The 18,394-nt window shown below is 37.5% G+C and overlaps 1 protein-coding gene across 5 annotated transcripts; it reads right to left on the reverse strand.

Moving 5' to 3' along the window:
- Positions 1-64: 64 nt before the first annotated feature.
- Positions 65-18,132, reverse strand: LOC129278989 (integral membrane protein GPR180-like). Of its 5 annotated transcripts, none has more exons than XM_064110996.1 (10): positions 17,708-18,132; positions 13,830-14,126; positions 12,949-13,086; positions 11,851-12,051; positions 11,303-11,409; positions 9,909-10,032; positions 8,700-8,851; positions 6,632-6,823; positions 4,816-4,893; positions 65-3,431 (listed from the first exon to the last, which is right to left on the reverse strand). In XM_064110996.1, exons 2-10 carry the CDS (start codon positions 13,975-13,977, stop codon positions 3,267-3,269), a joined length of 1,305 nt encoding a protein of 434 aa, XP_063967066.1. In that variant the 5' UTR covers positions 13,978-14,126; positions 17,708-18,132; the 3' UTR covers positions 65-3,266. The 5 variants fall into 5 exon arrangements, with proteins under 5 accessions (XP_063967066.1, XP_063967067.1, XP_063967069.1 ...); XM_064110997.1 differs by having other exon boundaries at positions 17,754-17,839; XM_064110999.1 differs by having other exon boundaries at positions 13,830-14,140; positions 17,754-17,800.
- Between the last annotated feature and the right edge of the window lie 262 nt (positions 18,133-18,394).

An 18,394-nucleotide genomic window follows, 5' to 3' on the forward strand; every position in this document is an offset into this window, starting at 1 on the left:
AAATATAATTCTAAAAACAGAAGCGACAAAAGAAAAAATCCAGGAAATGATTGACACAAGATACTTGAATTTGTATACAAATAGTTGCTTTACTTACAATTCCATAGTTACATGAAATTATCTATAAATCTAAATGTAATTATGTACATGTTCCAAAAAATTATTTCATTAATGGCCAGGTCCATCTCAACAAGAAGTTGATTTGGATAACTCTAGTGGATTCAAGCAATTATAATGCTGAACAATTTCATCAAAGTTAGATGTAAAATAAGACAGAAGTGACTTTGCATACTTTTCATAAAAGCAGTTAATGCATGACAAGGATGATATGCAAATGAGACAGCAGCAGATGTCAGTCACTATTTCCCTCATATTTTATTATTCAATACAAAATTTCAATATTTGCAGATTTGGGAAGCTACCCAATGGCGATTCCACCTATTCAAGGAGGAAAAAAGCTTCGTTTCATATTAAGAATGAGAAAACTGAAATATTTCAAATTATAATAAAATACACAATACAAAAAAAAATTGTGAGAGGGTGACTTCAATAGTTACCTTATTTGCATATTACTATGTTTTGCATACCGGTTTTGTGAATAAAATTTAAATCAACTAATCAAAACTAAAGTGACATAAATTTTGGTGTTTTCGTATTTCCCATCTGTTTTCTATGAAATTTTCGGCAGAATGCTTGTTTGATTAACTTCTTTATTAAAATCAACTTTATGTTGGGGTGGACTTGACCCAACTTTAAAGGGCTTGTATCTAAAAGAGCAAAAAAAAAAAAAAACTTGCACAAGTTCTTTCCAATAGGCCTATAGGTATTCATGTGCTGTAGGAGGTACATGCACACGTTATTTGACAATTTAGAATTAGTAGGCATAAATGTATTTCATTTCTACCTGGGATTAATCGAAGGTGATGTGTATATAAGTGAAACAGTATAACAATAAATCAATAATAATATTAATAATATGCAACATTTATACAGTGCTTGACATGAATGTTTCCAAGTACTGCATTTGCCCCGATTCGGAAAGTTCTCCATAACTTTACACATAACTGGCATTCTTAGCAAAGGGTGCTATATTTTCACACTTGTAACTTGTATCGTCTATAATGAAAGCAAACTCAGTGTATTCAAATCAATTCACATTATAGCAACAAACATGAATTTGGCGCCCTTTGCTAAGAGTATATTCATTATTGGACCTTTATTAGTTGTATGCGCTATAAAAATAAAAGGCATTTATGCACAAAATATGCATAGCCCATGATTTACATACAAGCTTCCTCCTATTTAAAAACCAATTTTTTTTTAATTCAGACCTAAGTCACTGCAAAGTTGTGCCTAGGGCATTAAAATAATCATATTTTGATACCCAATATTTACCAATTAATGAAGGCAAATCTACATACAAGTAATTTCTAAGCGAACATAAAACTGAGCACAACATTATCAGCAGTCAACACAGTTTCAACTAAAAATACAGTTTTCTCTTTCTTGTCCACATTGCAAGATAGAATTCCTCAATCAAAGGCAATACAGTTTTAAAAATAGGCACAGATGCAAATAGTGAAGCAATATCACAACGAGATGGAGAAAACTTGGAAATACTTGTGCCATTTGATGAGTAAAAACATGAACATAATCATAATAATAAGAAAATATTTATAAGGGTTGTGATGACAAAACATGGCAAATACGGCACGTAAAATAGTACTTTGACAATATCTATTCTTTAACATTGGGATCCCTTGTTATAAATAATTTAAGATTAAAATCTTGTTTTGAGTTGTATAACAACTCCAAATTTGAGATTGATTTTAATCAATTGTAAATCATTATGAAACAGAGCTATTTATATGCATCATTAGCTTGTTATTGCATAATAGTGATAAAAATCTATGGATAAAAGAGGAAACACTTACTTGTTGAACAAGTTATTGAAGAATAACATCATGGCATCATATTTATGATCTCATAGAGTCCACATACAATTATTAATTACACAATGTGAATTATCAGGACAAATTAAGGACAAAGTAAAAGAAACAGAATAAAAGAAATAAATACAAGACAGCAATGTCAGTAATCTAATACTAATACTAATAAAAATTCATGCAGACACTACACATAACACACAACATAATACTGATTTACAAACCAAAGTACTCAACTCAATTCCCAAATGTGAAAAAACACACAATCTGAATTGAGTTTTTTCGTAGTCCAAAAAGCCTTCTGCATGTCACAATTCTTGATGAAGAAATGAAGAAAAAATTATACTACACAAAACATAAATACCTAGCACACATTCAACTATAAAACTCTAAAATCACATAAATACTAAGGTTTATAGATAATAATACAAAAAGAACCCAAAATAAAAGTAATGATACATAATCAAGGAATAAGAACCAAAATTAAAGGAATTATACAGTGCGTCCCACAAAAAAAGGAAACTGGGATTCCCATACCAATTTTCTTCAAAGGCAAATGAATTATGATATTTCATTTGCATCATTATACAATTCAATTAATCCTCTATATTTTGATACCTAATATGAGACGGACACTTCACGCATTAATGAGTAAGACAAGTTCGAAATTTTAAAGGCAAAATCAGGTTGCACAGAAAAAATAGACAAGATTGGTTTGTGATCCACGACCATGCTCATTTGACAATTGACTCATTAGCATTTCTTTTGTATTCTTTGTTAAGTTTTTCTCACTGAAATGAGAGTGGATTCAGATTCACACGTGAGTTTCAGCGCTAATCATTTCTGACACGCCTCAATATTTATTGTTTGTAATGTGCCATGCATGAATAATTTAAGCTTTTGGTCTCAAATTAAAGACGAGATTCTACTCTTTCCATATGTATCAAATTTATAGTAAAAACATTTTATAATTGTGAAATTCACCTCTGGAAACAGGTTTCCTTCTTTGTGGGACGCACTGTACATGTTACTATAAATATAAACCAAATGGGAGAATTTAGGCCATACATCCTGAAATGTGTTTTTTTTTTCCAAGGTAGACAATTGATAATTTAACACATATTTTTGTTAATGATATAAAGGAACCAAAGTAAAATAAAATATAAGCAATCATTTCAACCATCCCACTTTTGAATGCAAAAATAAATATGCACATTAAAATAAATGGATATATAACACATACAAGACAAGAGTATAAAGTTTGGAGAATTTTCCTATTATCTATCCGATTCTAATCTACTAGAAGTTTTTTTTTTAATGTCATGATGAGTAATTCTTTAAGCTAAATGTTTTTTCTAGTCTTAGGGGTAATGATGAAGATGAAGATAATGATGAGATTTCCCAGTAGAGGCTTCGAGAAAGGAATAGACGATAAAGGAGCACTACGATGGTTGCTTGCACAGACGTAACCGTCATTATTAAAAACTATTACATGGGATATAAAGAGATGGAAGAGAAATGAGTATTGAATAGACTTAAATTATGCTTTGGCCATTCATTCATTCATTCACTCGCTTATTCATCCATCCATTTATTCATTCATTCAATCATCCATCCATCCATTTGGAAAGAAAATCAGTATTTTCACAGAAATACCATAGGACAAGACATCAACAGAAACTTTAGAAATGAGAAATTTGCATAAAACCACCAGTATTTGTTCTTATTTTTCAGTAATAACCAGTGAAAATCAGTACTACTTGGCAGCTCTGTTTATGTAACCCCCATCCAAAAAAGTTCCAAGGCAGCCCCACACCTATTTTATTTTGAAACATTCATCCTGGCAGATGTTTCATAAAGCTTGTACGTAAGCTACAAATGACTCTGCACGTGACTGGTTACCCTTACTTGGGCAGTATGATATATCCATGTGCAGCTGACTTAGCATCCAAGAATGTGTAAGTTTACGAATGGCTTATGAAAACCTCCCAGGGGCCCGTTTCATAAAGACTTTATACAACGGTTGTAACTTTGGCATTATGGCAGCTACCATGAAAACCTTGATTCTGATTGGCTGCTGAGCCCTGTTGCCATGGTAGTTGCCATTATGGCTAAGTTACAACAGTTGCAAGTCCTTTATGAAACGGGCCCCTGATCAAGGTAGATCAACCTTTGAACACAATCACCCTAACAAGCTAGACAATGAATGCCCAGCCAGGGTTTCACAATAAGCTCAATAATAATAATAATGAACCATTCTTTTATAGCGCATATCACAAAAAGTAAATTTAAGTCCCTATGCGCTTGAAAGAAGAAAAGAAAAAGAGAAAAAAAGAGAAATAGATATATGGTCAGTGTGATATAAAGATAAAAATACCTTGGCACAAATTCAAAAAAATATTATTATAAAGAAAGAAAGAAATGTGTCTTTAAAAGACTCTTAAAACTCTCAATTGTATCGGCAAGTTTCAGGTTAAATGGTAACTTGTTCCACAGCTCTGCTGCAGCGTGTTGAAATGACCTCGCACCATAGAAATTTGTTAACACCGACTGGAAGGCCAACTGACTTTTTGATTTGGAACGTAGATTTCTTGCAGGAGAGTATTTAGTGATCAATTCTTGCAAATAAGCAGGGCCCAATTCCTGCATGCTCAAGGGGGGGTGTTGGTTTCAATCCCCTCCCCCTGGGTTTGACGTTTTTTTTTTTAAGTTGGTCTATATAGTAGACAGACGGTTCCCCTACCTAATCATGAATGTGACGGACAAAGAAGAAACTGTAAAGAGAAAGAAATATTCTTCTTTTTTTTGAGGACAAGAATATGTATTTTTGTACATTCAGTTAAGCACATAAGTTATAATAGTGTCTTACCCTTTTTCTGATGTAATGAGAGAAGAGCAATGAAACAAATACTAAAACTGGATATGCGAAGAACCATATAAAAGACATCTGAAACAGAAGTAGAAAACATACATTTTGCTATGATAATAATAAGCATTTATATAGTGCCATCTATCTAGAAATAATCTTATTGTTATCACTGTTATTACCCCGGTTTAAAGGTCAAGTACACCCCAGGAAAATGCTGACTTGAATAAATAGAGAAAAATCAAACTTGCATAGTGCTGAAAATTTCATCAAAATCGGATGTAAAATAAGAAAGTTATGACATTTTAAAGTTTCGCTTATTTTTCACAAAACAGTGATATGCACAACTAGGTGAGTCAGTTAATGATGTCCATCACTCACTATTTCTTTTGTATTTATTGTTTGAATTATACAATATTTCATTTTTTATAGATTTGACAATTAAGGACCAACTTGCCTGAACCATATAGTATTAAACAATACTAATTCCACATGTTCAGGGAGGAATTAATTGTTGTATCACTTGACAATGAGGAGAAAATTAGAAGATTTCATATTTCATATAATAAAATACAAAAGAAATAGTGAGTGGATGACGTCATAGTCTCCTCATTTGCATATCAGTCAGGATGTGCATATAACTGTTTTGTGAAATTAAGGGAAACTTTAAAATGTCATAACTTTCTTATTTTACATCCGATTTTGATGAAATTTTCAGTGTTATGCTTGTTGGATTTTTCTCTTTTTATTCAGATCAACTTTTTGTTGGGGTGGACTTGTCCTTTAAGCTTGAGGTGCCTTCCAGCGCTCAGTGCATTCGAGGAATTAATCATGCCGGGTACCCATTCACCTCACCTATATTAAGTGAAGCACAATGTGGGTAAATATCTTGCTGAAGGAAAACATACCATGTCTGAGATTTGAACCCACGTCCCTCTTATTGAAAGATGAGAGTCGTAACCACTAGACCACAAAAACCCCACCTACATGTACATGTATTGCTACTACTAGGGGCAAAATCCATGTTATGGATTGGGAGGGGGGGGCAATAATGATACTGAAGTTTGCATGGAAAAGACGCCGACAAATATGCTTCAAAGTTTTCTCATTCCATACTTAATGGTTTTATGGTGCTTTCCAAAGCATTAAAAAATACATTTGTATTGCACATATAACTTTTCTAAGCTGTCAAAATTACTGGGGGGCAGCAATCCCCACCTCCCTGGATCAATGCATCTTCTAAACTTAAATATTCTTTATTTTATAAACTTGTAACAAATACAAAAGAAATAGTGATATTGTGATATCATTGGTTCTTTACTGTGTACATAACAAGTGAAAACAAGCAAAATTGTATAATGTCATGACTTACTTATCCTACATCCAATTTTGAAAATATTTCTCAGCAATATGCTCAAGTAATTTTCCTGTATTTAATCAAATTCAGTTGTTGTTGGGGGTTGATGTGCCCTTTAAAGTTCAATATCGGTCATAATCAGGCGTAACTCATCAGAGATAGGGAGGCGCGATAGCTCAGTCGGTAGAGCGGGGGTTTCGGATTCCGGTTACCCGGGTTCGATTCCCAAGTGGTGCGCTAGTGCCCTTTGGTAAGGCATTTATCCTCATTACCAGGTCCCTCGGAGAGGACCTTAAGCCGTTGGTCCCCTGGTTGCTTGCTCACAGGCATTCGTGCTTTCTTAGCAGTCAGGTAAAACAACCTCGGTATAACAATAACAATAACAATAAAAACAACAATAATAATGTCACTTGCTTCTTTTGGACAAAAGAGGGCAGTATTGCCAAAAATAAGAACACAAACCTTGGCAAAGTTACTGTAGAATTCCCTCCTGACTATACTCTTTTCCTTTGAGACTACTTTATGAAGATTGTGAGCAAAGATGATCGCCAGAGAGACCCTTCCCATTATGGTCACCATGCCCAGGAAACTCTGATGGCTGTGATAGGCCGAGTGTTGCGTGAAGAGCAACTGCTCCAGTAAGACGAAGAAACACTGTAATGGTATAAAGAATGATATGGAGCGTTAAGACTGGATTATGAAGGGGTTGTGAGTGGGAATGGATTAAGAGGGGGGGTTGGTGTTGTCACCATGCCTAGGAAACTCTGATGGCTGTGATAGGCCGAGTGTTGTGTGAAGAGCAACTGCTCCAGTAAGACAGAGAAACACTGCAATGGGATAAAGAATGATACAGAGTGTTAGACTGGATTATGAAGGGGTTATGAGTGGGAATGGATTAATAGGGGGGGGGTGTCACCATGCCGAGGAAACTCTGATGGCTGTGATAGGCCGAGTGTTGCGTGAAGAGCAACTGCTCCAGTAAGACAGAGAAACACTGCAATGGGATAAAGAATGATACAGAGTGTTAGGCTGGATTATGAAGGGGTTATGAGTGGGAATGGATTAAGAGGGGGGGGGTGTCACCATGCCGAGGAAACTCTGATGGCTGTGATAGGCCGAGTGTTGCGTGAAGAGCAACTGCTCCAGTAAGACAGAGAAACACTGCAATGGGATAAAGAATGATATGGAGTGTTAGACTGGATTATGATGGTGTGTTATGAGTGGGTGTGAACTGTGGATTAAGGGGGGGGGAGGGTGTCACCATGCCAAGGAAACTCTGATGGCTGTGATAGGCCGAGTGTTGCGTGAAGAGCAACTGCTCCAGTAAGACAGAGAAACACTGCAATGGTATAGAGAATGATATGGAGTGTTAGACTGGATTATGAAGGGGTTATGCGTGGGAATGGATAGAGGGGGGGGGGGTGTTGTCACCATGCCAAGGAAATTCTGATGGCTGTGGTAGGCAGAGTGTTGCGTGAAGAGCAACTGCTCCAGTAAGACAGAGAAACACTGCGATGGGATAAAGAATGATACAGAGTGTTAGGCTGGATTATGAAGGGGTTATGAGTGGGAATTGATTAAAAGGGTGGGGGGGTGTCACCATGCCAAGGAAACTCTGATGGCTGTGATAGGCCGAGTGTTGCGTGAAGAGCAACTGCTCCAGTAAGACAGAGAAACACTGCAATGGAGTAAAGAATGATATGGAGTGTTAGACTGGATTATGAAGGGGTTATGAGTGGGAATTGATTAAAAGGGTGGGGGTGTCACCATGCCGAGGAAACTCTGATGGCTGTGGTAGGCCGAGTGTTGCGTGAAGAGCAACTGCTCCAGTAAGACACAGAAACACTGCAATGGTATAAAGAATGATATGGAGTGTTAGACTGGATTATGAAGGGGTTATGAGTGGGAATTGATTAAGAGGGGGGGGGGGTGTCACCATGCCAAAGAAACTTTGATGACTGAGTGTTGAGTGAAAAGCAACTGCTCCAGTAAGACAGAGAAACACTGCAATGGGATAAAGAATGATACAGAGTGTTAGACTGGATTATGAAGGGGTTATGAGTGGGAATGGATTAAGAGGGGGGGGTGTCACCATGCCAAAGAAACTCTGATGACTGAGGCTGAGTGTTGGGTGAAGAGCAACTGCTCCAGTAAGATGGAGAAACACTTCAATGGGTTTAAGAATGATATGGAGTGTTTGACTGGAATTATGACGGTTTTATGAGTGGATGTGGATTAAGAGGTGGGGACGGGGAGAGTTGCTCCTCTGCCACCCCCCCTGAAGAATGGCAGTTATGATAGGATCAGAAGCTGAATCAGGCATTCGGGCCCCGTAGCAAAATAGTTTGCGATTATTTGCTAATTTGTAAGAATGATTCTGATTGGTCGCTAGTCTGTCTACTGAGTAAAATGCACCATCCCAGCACTGATAGCAAATCAAACAGCTTATGCTGTAATAACCCCATTCTTTCATTCATAACTACACTGTGATTCAACATTTTGTTTATGCAAGTACTATTCTAGAACATACCTGTAAAGCAGTAATAGCAGCGGCTATTTTGGCCAAAAGAGATGTCTTCCATACGTGAGCGTTGAGTTGTGTTTTCGTCGAAGTCAACGTCCAGCCCAAGGACAGACTGACCATCATATACAACATCATGAATTGGGCTATGATGTCCACCACTACAAAGCATTCAATAATTAGAAAAATGTTGTAAATAATATTGATAAATAAAGGTCAATTTGCATAATACTTAGAGGTAACACAGAATATTACGATTTGAGGGTTTCAATCTAAGTTTTCAAGTGCATGGTCAAATTCAGAAAAAAAGGCCGAAATGCCTGTCCGTAATTAATTTTTTAAGATATAATGGCCCGAATTCACAAAGATGGTTTTGAAAACCCATGGTTGAATCCATGGTTTATACAGATTTTCTGTATGAATTACACTTAATTTAGCGCGTATCGGGCGTGTGTATGAAAGTGTCCAATGCTGATGCGCACTTTTGTCAGTGTGCCAAATTGATGCCTGTTGCCATGGTTATCCATGCTATCTTATTCATGAGTCCACTGTTTTGAATTAATGAGTCCACTCTTCAAAGAGTGGACTCATGAATAAAATAGCATATCTAACCATGGTGACAGGCGTCAATTTGGCACAGTGACAAAAGCGCGCATCAGCATTGGACATTTTTATGCACACGCCCGATACGCGCTAAATTAAGTGTAATTTATACAGGAAATCTGCATAAACCATGGATTCAACCGTGCGTTTTCAAAACCACCTTTGTGAATTAGGGCCATTATGTCTTAAGAAATTAATAACGACAGGCATTGCGGCAAGACAATTTTCAGAAATATCTTATAAGAATGGAAGTCGGTTAGAGGGCAGCACAGCTGCAGGTGAGGTGAGCATCAAAGACGATCATCATCAACACCTTGGGTGAATGCAAGCACTCTTAGAAATGGATTCAATCAGGGCCTTGTCTCACAATTGATCCAAACAACCTAAACTATATGAAAATCAATCAATGTCATAATTTATTCTATGTCCTTTGTAAACAAAGAGAAGTATGCTGAATTTTCAAGAAATTGATGAATGTAAGAATATACCGCAAATCTGGAAGACATTTTGAACAAAAATGCATTTTTAATGTTGATGCTGCTGGCTTTCCGTATTTGATCAGAACGATTGCAAGTCTTTGTAAGAAGGGCCCTGATTTGTAAGATATTGACTCACGTTCTGCAAGATTTTCCATGAGTGAAGATCCAAGGCCATCCTGTGAGTACCTGTACAGGTGTAGGAACATTGAGAATGCTCCAAGAGCCTGGAAGGACAGGACAGATGTCAGCATACTCATCACCTACAAGATAGAACAAATGATAATAATCATAATAATAACGGTATATTTACCCAGGGTAGCCACTTCAGTTCCAAAAACTGTTCTCCCAGCGGACCCTGCTATTATGGTGTACTTGATGAATAAATGGGCTGTGTGGTCCAGTGGTTTATAGAGCATTGGAGTCATGATAGCAAGGTTGTGAGTTCGCATCTCTGCTATTGTCTCCACTTTGATAAAAAAAGACCTAAGAGTAATTTCTGTCTATTCAGTCTATTAACGTCAGTCACTGGGCGATTCCATGCTAGAAAAATCAGCCAGTTTCACAACATTTATCAACCTGCTGTCCAAACGAACAAGAACTTCAATTTGCTTTGTGGTAATATTAAAGTACTACTGGGTAGACATGCAAAAAACTAACAACCAACAAAAATATGTCATCCATAGGTGAATAAGAGCATTATAAAATGTTGCGTGTCATACGGGACATTTCTGCGTCCCCGACGACACACAACATTTTCACCTATAAATTTACCCATAATTAATTTTTTTGTGTCGCTTATTAGTTTTTCACATGACTACCCACTATAGCTTTATCACTGACAAAATAAAAATATTTTATTGCTCAAGCATTCGGCTAGGAAACTAGAAATTGTTGTCAAAATGTCCCGTACGACACGTATGGAATCGCCCCACTATGCCTGATTAACTTACACGTAAAATGTTTCCTATGTAATTTGTATTATACCAGCTTGGCGGTATACCAGTAACAAGCTGTCCTGTCAAGTTCCTATGGGAGTTATCATAAATCCTTTCAGTAACAAACTCAGATAAAGTCAAGCTTTACAACATACATCAGCCTTGTATGCAACTAACATTGGGTAGGTTCTTGAAATGTTATAGACAGCATAAAGATATGTCCCATATACTACTAGATGTCAGCATACTCAAGATAGAACAAATGATGTACTTGATGAATAAATCCCTTCAAGCAGCTGAGAATGAAATGAGCATGAGATGCATTGAAAAATTGAGCTTCTACTGAACATTACAGATTAGGTATCCAGAGTTAAACCACAACATCGGGGATCCGTAACACAAAGATTAGCGATCAATTGTGCGCTTGATTTTCACAATTTGTACATTGCAGTCAATGCAATCAATCGTTAAAGCAATGTTCGAAGCTGATTGCTATAAAGTTTTGTGTCACAGGCCCCAGATCCGAGTTTAAACCAAACCGAGTTCAGAATACAGGCCTCTGACTCAAAATAATTGTGAACAAACTGTGATTTACCTCATGCATTGGTCCTCCCTTCTTGAGTGTTTCGTAAACTTTTGGAGCACAGATACAACCAAGGACAAAATAAACAAACGTTAACAGCTCATAGTATGTCAGAAGACCTGTGAAATAAAAGAAGGAATAACAGAACAATTCACTCTTAAATCATGGATATTGGGTGAACATTTTGTGAATCAATTTTTGAATAATTTTCACCAAGTGTTGTAAGTTACAGAAATCCTAGCATCTCATGGGCCGAGAGCAAATGCAAACAGCTCTTCTGATAGTCCTAGGATTGAGTCAATGGAGAGAAAATGTGTATGTGAAGATATGCTTCAAAGCCTTTTGTCCAAAATTGTCATATATTTTACGACTAAAATATTATTAAAGGCACATTTTAAGGGGCACTGCAAGTAAATTTTGCATTTAAATGGTCTGTTTATGGCCATAGAGAGAATAAACTGATTTATACAGCTGAAATTGATCTTATCATTTGCAAATTTTGATTAGTTCCGTGCAACCCCACCCCCCTTCCCCCCCCCCCCCCCCCGATGAAATCTCACCTTTATCCTGGCATTCAAAATGGCTGAATGGCTTGCCGAACGAGTCCAAATTGTAGAGACGAATATGAAAGCTGATATAGACTGGATTCTCTTGCGGTAGAACGGGACTGCAGGTAAAGGAGTCTCCATATATCACTCGCCAAGGACCTGCGTGTTTCAGCAACAGTGTGGTGTGGTTTCCCCCTTTCTGAATCAGATTTACTGAAAGCGAAGAGGGCACAGTTTCAAATGCAAATGAATCATCTTGAATTTAAGATTTTCGAAACACTAACAGGGCAAGTTGTCTGCGGACTTTGTTTTACCTTAGCTGTGAAATTACTGTAATTTATACCCCATTATTTGTTTTAAATTCAGAGTCCTGATTGCATACAGTTGTAATTTATGCCTGCATCATTGAAGATGTTATGCCCCCGTGTTTCAAACATTGAACTATATGTAGTGAAAGGTTTAAATCAGACTTTAGGGAAGGCAAATTGTTTTCAGAATATTTATATTATCTTGTTACATGTAAATTTATTCTCTATTGTTGTTATCAATGCAAGAAAAGTTTAGTACCTCACAATAGAGCCCCCTCCCTCTGTTTCATCATTCTTTATACATCAACTTCTTTCTCTTCTTCGTCTTCTTTTGAAATTACCTGTATACGCTTTTAACAAAGATATATAGGGTCCAAATGGATTTACATCTTATATTATACCTTGAAACTAAATTTCACATACGGGTACAAATAAAAAGGGCACAAAAAGACATTCATTAATTCATCCCAAGGCCACCAAGGCAGTAGCCTTGGGATAAATTGAGTGTATTGGGATAGAAATGGCTTTCATACTTTAGGCTAAAACAATCAGCTTTAAGATCAAGTGGGTGTTCCATAAAGCTCTTCCAAAGTTACGAGCAACGTTATGAACGACTGGTGATCCTTTCTGAAGATGATACACACCAGATTTTCATTGGTGTTGATTTGTTTCATCTATTGTTGCGTCCCCCCCAAACACAAAAGATAATCCTCTGCTCCGCCGCCAATGCCGGTCGTTTGTAAAGTCGCTTATAAGGTATGAACAGCTTTATGAAACACCCACCCCGTTTCCTAAAACTTACTACTATATTCAGCCTTCAGGAACTTGTGTGTACAATCAGTGCTGATTTCTGCATCAGCCCAGCTCTGTTTGGAGTAGAAATAAAGCTTCCCTCCAGGAGTCGTGGCATTCAAGGTGTAATTCAGTCCCCCAGTAGTATCTGAATTGTAGACAATAAGATTTTTGTTACAATAGTGCGAGTCACTTCCAAGATTATAATGCAATAGGCACTCGCAGATGCAATGAAGAATTTGAAACTAATTTCCAGTTTTAAAATTGAATTTATAAAATAATCTTAACTGCAACAAAATTTTCAATAGCTTCTATATATATGCCTACTCTCCTGTTTCTCTTAATTTTCCCCTTCTCCTCTTGCTGCTGCTCCTCCTGAACATCTTCTCCCATCTACTTCTTTCTCCTCTCCTCTTCCTCCTCCCCCTTTTTTTTAAATCCTGCCTTCCTCTCTTTTATCTAATTCTCTTCTTCCTCCTTCCACCTCTACTCTTGTCTCCTGATATTTCTTCCCTTTTCTCTTCCTTCTTTTCCATCACTGTTTTCCCTGTTAAAAAAATGTCTTGAAAAACAAAATCGATAGTTCGTAGTGAAGGTAACTAATTCTCATACAGTTGTGCTCAAGAGTGAACCCCTTCACAAAATGCATCTGTTCATGCTGAGTATTGAAAGTAGACAACAACAATGTACTGTTCGAAGCGCCCAGAAAAACAAACTTTACTTAATCTTAATGTAATACATTACCACCCGACTTCACAATTTAATATCTAAAACAAAACTTGAACACTTTAAATACGTTCATTTTCTGGTGGGATTCAGTTACTTTTGAGCATCAGTGTAATTACTAAAAAAAGAAGAAAAAACATATTTGACCTTGAATAATCAACTAACCAGTGAAGCAGAATTCAGTGATGAAGAGTCCTTTGCTTTTTGCAGCTTGAAGAGAATTCAGAACACCCAGGGTTGACTTGCAATATACTCTTTGTGTAATGACAAACAGAAAAATCCCAACAGCAACATGGTTGCCTGTAGACCTCATAATGTCCAAGGTTACTTAGAACGTTTCAGCTCAGAGTCATTCACGTGAAAATCGGAACAAGTTGTACAGATTCTCTCTCTTTATTTTTTCATATTGGTCACTCCATTCTTTAAGGATTAGAGCGTTAGCCTACCGTACTTCTCCTTTATCTGAAAAAAACAAACTAACAGGAATCAATATTAAGGTAATGACACTCTGAACAAGCTAGCACAGTGACAGTGTTACATCATTTATAAAACTTCTTTTCTTAGGACTTTGGTGAACATCAGTCTTACCTTAGCAAATTTAAGTAGCTAAACCTACTAAAGCCCACTCACACTCATCATGCGAGGTTGGCTAAAGCCCTATGATCTACATAGCACACATGTTTGTCTGTGCGACTCAATTTTGTTGTTCTTGTCCCCAAACCCCCGCAGTGACCATCCACAGAGTCTGTACCAGAGACACTGTAGATGAGTCACGAAGAGCGAAACAAATTGGATGAATGCTAATTCAAAGTTTGTACAGAAAATTTGCCTAAATTATGTTCTTCTAAATCGAGTAGATCTATTAAAGTAAAACAAAGTCTAAGCCAACCCCATTACTTTTCTTCGTTTTTTCGCAGATGGGAAAAGCCAAGGATTGTTGTTTGGTCGTTGTTGCATTGTCGCTTACCTAATCTGAAACAACACTCAGGAACAAGACTTTGTGGCGCAGCTGGCGCTGTGAAAAAATATCACATTTCAATATCATCATGGAGCTGAAGTCATCGCTAAGTAGCTAACCTCTCCCATTCTCATGATTCTTGACTCAATATTCAACACAACTTCTTTCAAACTACCGCCTTCTTAATGTCAACATGGACAAGTTGATCAAGATCAAGACCACTCCTAGTACCAATGAGGTCCAAACATTAACATGTATGGACCTCATAGGCGACATTACCCAAATTATGGGTTGGACAATGCTGTTCTGATTTCCAACCCAAGACTTTGGTAAATGTACACCTTAATACAAGTTAGAGTTATCCGATATACCTTTCATTCGGACGGCAAACCTTTATTTAGTTGTAAAAATAGTTGAAATTAAAATCGATTATTGTTAAACTTACATTTCAGGCCCTTTTTGTTGATTTTCGGTGAGCGTTCCACACAGCTGCGACGAGTGATCAACTCCGAAGTGATACGCGTACTGGTCAGCTGATCGGTCAGGTGATCGGTTGGTTATCTTTTTGTCAGACGTTCATAATTTATGTTAAGCGTATCAATCTTCAGTATCTTGATTTCAAAGCATCAGTATTGCAGAGAAAAGTCATTATTGATTGGAATCAGTGGCGGGGGGGGGGGGGGGGGGGTTGGGGTGATCATTTCTGCCCGTTCCCCCTTTTGAGATTTATAGTAAACATTTTGGAATTAAATATTTTGTTAATACTAGTTATGTGCCCCCCCCCCTCCCTTATGAGAATCACAGCATTATTTGTAATGGGGATATTTCGTTCATATTCTTTTCTCTTTTTTTGCCTTTTTTTTGCTTGTCAAATTTTACTGGGAACAAATTAACAATATGACTTTCTATACATCACTTTTAGGGACAAACTTTTTATGGGGGTGGGGGCTTGCCAAATATAACGGTGGAAAAAGTGACCTTCTTTTTTAGTGACAACTTTATAAAAAAATTGTCAAATTTTACGCGAGACAAAATGACCTTCGATCATTGCTATAGTTAAAACCTTTTTTTTTTTTTTTTTTTTTTTTTTTGGGGGGGGGGTTGCCAAATATCACGTGGACAAAATGACTTTCCCTTTTCTTATTTTTGTGGGGGGGGGGGGCTTGCCGAATATTACGCGGACAAAATGACTTTCATTTTGAGTGACCATTTTTTTTTTAACTTGTCAAACTTTACGCGAAACAATATAATGACCGGTTTTTTTTTTTTAGTAAGAACCTTTTTTGGGAGTTGTCAAATTTTACTTGAGAAAATTCACCCCGCCCCCCCCCCCTACTTAATTTGGAAAATCTTGGATGCGCCTCTATATAGTTTGAATCATAATGAAGATTAAGATCATGCGTATATATAGCTTACATCCACGGCAGAGGCGTAAACCGCCGGGGGCATGCAGGCTGGCCCTTGGTCCCCGGTCCAGTGGATTTCACCAAAAAAAAAAACGGGATAAGAGAAAAGGAATGAAGGAAGGAAAAGAAAGAAAGAAAGAAAGACAGAAAGAGAAAGGGAAGAGAAATAAAAGGCCATAAAAAAGCAAAAGGAAAGAAAAATGCATGCGAGAATAATTCCGAATGTTATGTCAAAATCTATTGCAAAATTGATATTTGTAATAAAAGTGACAAAGGTTTTGCTCGCTCGCCTCTTCATCTGGTAGGCGCATAGCTAGGGGCGGTGCCCCCCCGAAAAGGTCCCTCCCCCCAAAAAAAAATAAGGAGGGAATAGAGAAAATAAAAAGCGAAATGAGAAAAGGGGGATGTATATAACTTAGTTTATAATTGTTTTTCCTTTTTTTGGGGGGAAGGGGTCAAAACATTAACGTTATGTTTTTCTATAAATAGGTCTAATTGCTAAATATCCAGAGTTATCGAGACCCACCTGCTGATATTGCACTGGGGGTACACGATGGAAGGGTTAGGCCTAGGGGCCCCCGAAAGTTCTACAACCAAGATAAAAAAGAAATGAAGGGAATTAATGAAAAGAAAAGGAAAAGTGTAAGTTAAGATATCTATCTCAAATTTAGATTTGCACGAAAAGTTTTTTTCTCGCTTGCTTCACTCGCTTGGAACATATAAAGCAACTTTATTCCCACGTGCCATGTATGCCTACATTGGCCCTCTTTCTTTCTTTTATTTTTTTTTTTTTTTACTCATCACGCTACCGTACTGCCACACACGGGTTTGCCCTAATGATCGTGGACAATCATAAAAAATATCAATTTCATACCATGTGACTGGGAAATTTTTGGCTCCACCCCCCCCCCCCCCCCCCCCCCCCCTCTCGATCCCTGTATCGATTTTGACTTGATAGGGGCCTATACCTGATGGAATAAGCTTCATTCAATATAAAATCATAACGGATAGAACGCCTTGAATACAGGCCAAACAGCCTAACGACATTGCCGTGTCACGTGACAACCAGTATTAAACGAGAATGTGCACAACCCTATGGCGACAAAATTTGCCGCAAAAGTTGAGCAAGTTCTGGACAAAAAGGCTTCAATACCCCAAGAAAAGACCAGGCGAGTACTATTTATACATTTTTTCAATTTAGTAATATCTAGAGTCTAATTTAAGAACATATTTCGTCATGGAGCTCCATGGTAAGATCAAGTAATTTAAGTCCAACATTTAATTCGCGTGCACTCACTTTTTTAACACAGGAATTAATAGCCTTGGTGCTTAGCCTTAGAGTGATCAAGACACAGTTTACAAAACTGCCATCTCCACGTGGCTCATGCTATTATAATTTTTTATATACTTTTTTTTTTTTTATCAACTTTCCCCCTACAATTAAACGAACATAATTATTAATCATTCATGACCAAAAGATTTGGCAAATGAAATCACAATTCACAGTTACTTCAAAATCAAAGTCACACCAAGGCCAATTAGGCCTACGTCATTATGAACACATGGGACTGGAGTAAACATTTACAGCAAAAACAATGTTCAAAACAGGCATATCTTATTGAAAATGTCAAAGTTTAGCATGAACAATCAACTGTGAAAGTCAATGATGAACAAGTTACCACGACAATGCATGAATTCATCCCTTTCAAAAGGAGAATAACAAACCAGTCTTGAACAGCAGACGTCATGCACTGAAATCCGCCGACGTGTGCAAACCATCAATTAGGGGACGGTTTCTCGAGATCGTTAAGGCTCCTCACAATTGCAGTGGTCTACGACTCCACTGCACGTGACGACATAGAAATCCCGACATCGCTGAACTTGAAACTTGCGATGGTCTCGTGAAAGCGGCTCTCTGATATATCAGTGTCGAAAAGTTAGTTTCCAAATCTGATTCTCGACTCAAGCCGCGCCCTCACGTTAGACCAAAAGCTTCGATCGGTCTCGGTTTTGAACTCCGTTCCACTGAGAAATTAATTTTTTTTTAAAACAGACGGCTGCCAGCTGTCTAGCCGCGCCCGGCTCCATGTACCAGATTGTCCCCAGAATAGGGGCGGACTCCATCAGGATTTTCCAAAGAGGCCGGGGGGCACATTTTCCCTAGGAAAATTTGACATGCCTAGCACAAAAAAGGTCTTCATGCACTTTCAAAGAGGGGGGGGCACACTTCTGATTTAACGGCATTTTTACATTACAATTTTTTTAATTTTCAAATAGGGGTGGGGCATGGGCCAACTGCATGTGCCCCCCCCCCCCCTGAATCCGCCAATGCATGCCCATGCAGTATAGGCCCTATCATCAATAAT

This window comes from Lytechinus pictus, chromosome 16 (assembly GCF_037042905.1).
Source record: "Lytechinus pictus isolate F3 Inbred chromosome 16, Lp3.0, whole genome shotgun sequence".
Lineage (NCBI taxonomy): Eukaryota > Metazoa > Echinodermata > Echinoidea > Temnopleuroida > Toxopneustidae > Lytechinus > Lytechinus pictus.